At 39.2% G+C, this 6,000-nt stretch overlaps 1 protein-coding gene across 5 annotated transcripts in view; it reads right to left on the reverse strand.

The window, feature by feature from the left end:
- The window catches only part of LOC110314724 (coiled-coil domain-containing protein 7-like), a 66,311-nt gene extending 60,354 nt beyond the window's left edge, over positions 1-5,957 (reverse strand). For 2 of the 5 annotated variants that reach the window (XM_029534628.1, XM_029534627.1), the window contains exons 1-2: positions 5,701-5,957; positions 416-739 (exon numbers count right to left, since the gene is read on the reverse strand). In XM_029534628.1, the coding sequence (XP_029390488.1) occupies positions 416-688 (273 nt within the window). In that variant the 5' untranslated portion in view covers positions 689-739; positions 5,701-5,957. Of the gene's footprint in view, positions 1-415; positions 740-5,700 lie in introns of those variants that run through there. The other 3 variants (XM_021188959.1, XM_021188961.1, XM_021188958.1) reach the window with 3 other exon arrangements.
- Positions 5,958-6,000: the final 43 nt, after the last annotated feature.

The following is a 6,000-nucleotide window of genomic DNA, read 5'->3' on the forward strand; positions in this document are numbered from 1 at the left end:
TGAACCTCTGAATCTGTAAGTGAGACCCAATTGAATGTTGTCCTTTATAATTGTTGCCTTGGTCATGGTGTCTGTAAAACCCTAGCTCAGACAGACCACTTTAAGTGATCACTACTCTGGGCACTGAGTGTCTAATGACTTCCTCTAGCACAAATACTACGTGAGTTGTCATAAATTACTGCCAGAGCAACTAAGCATGCCTCATACAACTTCAATAAGAGAGCAGTCTTTAGGCTTCATCCCATTTTCCTTCTGATTTCCCTCCACATGCTGGATGTAATAAATTTTATCATTGCATAATGATATACTGAGTCCATCATAACTATAGCTGATTCACCTGCTGTCTAATAGCAAATCCTCCTGCTAGTGACCAGATTGGGAATTATCCCAATAGGAGACCCAGCAAATGCCTTACCATCTTCAGGTTTTTGGCAATCATCCTGACCATTTCAGCATCAGATACTAAATCTTTCATCATAGTCGATGGTATTGGCAAGGCATACCGTACAATTGATTCTCCTGTGGGTGGAGACCTAATGACCATTGGTTCAATTTTATCAGGTGTCGACTTGGCATTATGTTTTTCTTTTGGCTTAGGTGATGAATTCAGTAATCCTTTCTTATAAGGTAATTCAGGAACACTTGTCAATTTCACACTAATGTTTGATGGATGCTTTGCATGCTTCATTTCTGTGATTGATTTAGCTTCCAAATTACATGTGAAAAATTCAGTACCTCCCTGTAAATAAAATGTTAAGGCATTCAAAGGAAGATCCCACACTGTTCATTTAATATACCAACAAAATTATTCAATGAAATTCATATACTATATCTGTTTTATCATTATGGTACCAGAGCAAGCACTTCAGGTGACATTGTTATGGTGTGAATACAAGCAGTTCTATACAGGCTCATTTATTGGTTACCTGTTTCCCAAATTATGGTACTATTTTGACAGAAACTTTAGGAGATATAGTCTAGCTGAAGGAAGTTGGTAAATGAATACTGACTTTGAAGGTTTATGCCTGGCCTACAATTTCCTCTCTACCAGACTGTGACCAGCCCCATCCTCCATATGCTTACTATCATAAAGCTTTGCTTTACCATGACTCAGAAGCATAGCACCAAGTAACTATGTGATGAACCCTCTGAAACTGTTAATCAAGCAGTTAATTCCCTTCAGTGGGTATTCATTATGAGATGATTTGTCACAGGAATATAAAAATAACAGAAACAGACACCACACTTCTTCTGGGAGGTGCTGACATATTTTTGGCCATTTTGAATGGCAAGTTAAATAAAAACAAAATGTTTAAACTCAAGAATGACAGCAGAGCAGTGAAAGACCCATTATTGAGTTAAAATACACCCTTGACATTCACCGTTATTCCCACGTTGCACATGATTAACCTCATCTCAGATAAGCTAGTCACAGGAAAACTCAGAAAGCTAGGAAGTGTTACGGTTGGTAATTCAATAAAGATAATTTTTCTGTATATCTTGCTTGTTTTCTATACTATGTGCTCCAAATGTTATCAATTTTCTTTTTAAATTTTACCACATTTTGTATGAGTGAGAGACGAAGTAAGTGCAAATATTTAGGATTGGAAATTGTAGCAGGAGTATCCATTACTACAGTGATGGTCAATATAAAATTAAACCCGGGATTATAAAATAGAGGTTATATGCTGAGATTTAGTCATGATACGTTTTGAAAAGCTCCTCAAGTCTGATTTGTATGTGGGAGATGGAGGAAGAGGAAAGAAGGTAGAGGCAACAAATAAGAATGTTCACAGAGAAAATAATATTCTGTTTTTCCCCCGATAATGCATGTCTCAGTATGTAGCATTATTCCAAAAGTAACAGTGTGGTAAGGAAAACAGACTAGACAGGCCCAAGCTTTTATTCATGTACTTCTTTTTTCTTTGCAACCTGATTAAGACTAAGAACAATATCTCCTCCCAAAGAATGTGAAAGCATGTTTGAGACCATGCTGATTGTGGATACAGTGGCAAAATTAAGATCTAATAACTGGGCTTTGTGGCCTCACACTCAACACAAATAGGCTAGTGCTTATACATTATAAACAGATATAATTGGTGCTTTAAAAGACCCAAATGGAAATNGTACAAATAAAAATGNACAATATAATTGACTATTCTGCAGAATAGGTTAGTTAATAAGGTAGGAGACCAGATTGAATGATTTATAGATAGCAGCAGAAACACAAANGCAAAGCAATACAGAGAAAATAATAAAGAATTGAAGAGAAAAACTGAGAGATACCTTGAATTATGTAAACACTGACAAACTGATAGCAAGAGATCCAAAGGAAACAGACAGGAAGAAATATTCCAACAAAAAATAAAGATGAATTTCTGACCCTTAAAGAGTACTGGAATCTACTATTTAAAAGAACAGTTAAAATATTCTCAGAACATTAATAGAAAAGATAAAACAAAACAAAANAAAAGAAAAAGTACAGCAGAAAGAAGTAGGCAGCTAAATGAGAAAAATAAAAAAATCCTTCAGAAAATGGAGCACATCACTGATATAATAANAGAACATCAATAGTATCATTGAATATTTCTGTTTTAGATTTATTAATTTATTTTATGTATGTGAGTATATTGTCATTGTTTTCAGACACATCAGAAGAGGGCATCTGATTCCATTACAGATGGTAGGGAGCCACCATGGGNTGACTGGTAATTGAACTCAGGACTCCAGGAAGAGAAGTCTGTGTTCTTAACCTCTGAGCCATCTCTNCAACCCTCATTTAATATTTTTTTCTCATAAGATTATATATTTTATCTAAATTTCAAACTCAGCGAGGACCAGCAAATAAAAATATTTTAAAGAATAAAGCATCTAAGGAGCTGGTCAGTGNTGCTAAGCTAAAAATGAACCAGCTAAGGTCTGGGACTAGAGGCCAAGCCCCCTGCCACCACCAGCTTAGCCAGAGTTAGTGCTGAAGGAACAGAGCTTGAATGAAGGCTGTAGTGGGAGTCGCTGTGTGGTTGTGCAGTTTCTCAGGGCNGGGATGCTCCAAACTAGGAGCACTTTAAGCTGACCCTGTGGTGGTCATCTCTCATCATCAAGAGTCCAAGCCTGATCAGTAAGGCTGTAGTTTCTGCAGTCACAGGATTGTTCATATCAATTTGGCACTCTAAGTTGGGCTNTTCCAAATTCAGGAGAGTGTCCATGTCCANAAAAAGATGATCAATCCCAACCAGTTTCCTAACCTCAGCANTTTCTGGGCATTCAGGCAGTGTAGTGTGGGGGTTGTAGCAGCTGGGAGTCCTCTCCTGCTACCTCTCAGGCCAGGGAAGGGAGTTCCCACTGCTTGCTCTGCAACTCCTATTTTCCTATTCAAAAACAAACTTCTTTCCCTTCTCCATCCAAAGTTCTGNCTCTGCAATCCAAAGTGTGTCCTTTGCTAGCTCCTGCAGCCCTCCCAGTATTAAAAGGCTGAGATTTTCATTTTTGACTTATCTCTTTTCCCCTTTGGAAGATAACTGATCCTATCCTCTTAACTTAAAAATAAGGGATTTATCCATTCAGATCACCAGACCCTTGACCATGTCTGTGTGACTCCCCCATCCTTCAGGGGTTCAGTTTCCCTGGGATCCATTTTCTAGTTCTCAGGCATGGGGAATTATCAGAGGGATCCAGTTTCAGAACTTTCCCTCTTGAAAGGCAGTTCCAAGTCAGAAAGAAAACTGGATGTGAGGTATGAACTTGTTATCTCTACTCACCTCTCCAAGGAAGATTTAGAAAAAAAATCATAAAGAGCTTACCTTATTTTGGAGAGAATTATGGCACAGCAATATGGAGAGTGATATGAATAAGTAAGTAGATTATTCCATCATCTTCAGTCACACCTGAACTTGACAATAAAACCACAGGCAGCAAGGTAAGTTTGGGCTGGGAACCTTGAATAATGCTGAGTAGAAAGTAACAGCAGTTCTAGCATCTGAACTGTCAGTTCTGCTTCTTTGTTCCTTGTCCTCATTTAATCCCAATCTAGGAAAGCCTGAACTCCTGTTGGGGATTTTTCTCAAATCTCCTTCAGGATGTATGAGCATGAAATGTATTAATAGATAACTACATTTCCCTTTAAATGTGCTCCAGTGGCTCTCAACCTTCCTAATGTTGCAATGCTTTAATGCAGTTCCTCATGTTGTGGTTAAGCCCAACCATAACATTATTTTCATTGCTAGTTCCTATCTGTAATTGTGAGTTGTAAATATTTGATATGCAGGATGTCTGATAGGCAACCCCTGTGAAAATGTCATTTTACCACCCCCCCACCCCCAAAAGGGGATCTTGGGCTTTTTTTTTCTTCTACTCTGTTTTTTTATATTATTCCATTTTATTATTTTCTGTTTTTAGACGCATGCTCGTTTTCTAATGAGAGTGAAAAGAAAGGATGTGGATTCAGGTGGATGGGGAAGTAGGAGGATCTGGGAGGAGATAAGGGAGGGAAACCCATAATCAGAACACATTGTACGAAAAAAAATCTATTTTCAATCAAATATCAGTAGTGGCATGAAATAAACCATTTTTATAAAGGTTTTAAAGGCCCAATTTCTCGACTATGTTGGGCATAATTCCTAATATAAGTAGAAAATACTCACTGATACAATTGTGGACTTAAAAACACAAATAGTTTTTCTTGTAAGTTTTTGTTAGTATTTCAGCCAACAGAAAACATTTCAGGTAAAAGGTCTAAGAAACACCTTATAAAATTTTAAATATGCACACCCAGTGACAGGTATACACATACCAAACATGTGTGAGAAAAACAGAGAAGCCTGGTGTCTGGAACGTGAAGAGGAGCAGCAATTTCAGTAACTCAAGAGACACCAATGCCTACTTGACTTAAGTCTCCTAGACAACTGTCAGAGAGGAAATAGAAGGAACATGAATATAAGAATTTGAGAGAAATGTAGCTAAAATAGAGAATAATTCCTGTATTACTAGAGAGAGGAAATGTGGTCAGGGGAGGTTCCTAGTGAGAAAAAGTAACAAGTTTTCGTGTCGCTGTGGGTTGAAATGTGTTCTGCCCCAGATATATGCAGACCCTGTGTGAATGTGACCTTGTTTGGAAGTAGGGTGGTTGAAGATGTCATCAGGTTGAGTTCATGTTAGACTAGATCAGGCCCCAATCTAAGCGCTTCTAAATACAAAGTAAATACTCAGACACAGGCACACAGAGAAGGGAATGTGCCTGCATTTGAGGCAGATATTGGCTCATATACGGGTCTTTAAGTCAAAGGACAGTAATGATTGCAAACAACCACCAGAAGTGAGCAGAGCAGTATACACTTGTCTCCCTACAACTCTCTAGGAGAAACCTGCCCTGGAAACACCTTAAGTTTGAGTTTCTAATCTAGGAACTGGGTAGTGATTAACTTCCACTTCAAGCCACAAAGTCTATGCTACCTTGTTGCACCAACCTTAGGAAACACATACTAGGATGTGGAAATGAACTAATGGAAAGTAGTTTCTGATTGGTAGAGATCCAATAGCTTAACAAATACCCCTAGGAAACAAAAAAGGGCCTTAAATATGGCAGTTGTGCATCAGGACTCAACAATGGGAATGCTCTTGCCAGACAGAGAGCCTAAATAAAGTTCACCCTTAACATTTCAGGAAGACAGCCCCTCCCACCTGCTCTCCTCTTAACAGGTGTACCTGCTGAGGCTGATGGAAGTGGTCTTACTGGGTGGCTTGGCTTTGGGGTGGCAAGCTGGAAGGTGAGAATCTATTTGCCTGAGAAAGTTGTAAATTCCGAGTTTCCTAGACCTCTTTGGAAGATGCCAGCAAACTCTCCAGACAACAGCTCTGCCCCGGTACAAACTGACATCTGTGTTGAAAGGGAAAGGGGGGGGGGGGCTTTGTGCCCAGGGTGGTAACAACCGACCACAGGGCACGCGCGCCTGGCCCACCCTGATCCCTTGCGCCCAGGGAGCAGAAACGATCACAGGGCTACAG

The sequence above is a fragment of the Mus pahari genome, unplaced genomic scaffold, assembly GCF_900095145.1.
Source record: "Mus pahari unplaced genomic scaffold, PAHARI_EIJ_v1.1 scaffold_5646_1, whole genome shotgun sequence".
NCBI classification, from domain to species: Eukaryota; Metazoa; Chordata; class Mammalia; order Rodentia; family Muridae; genus Mus; species Mus pahari.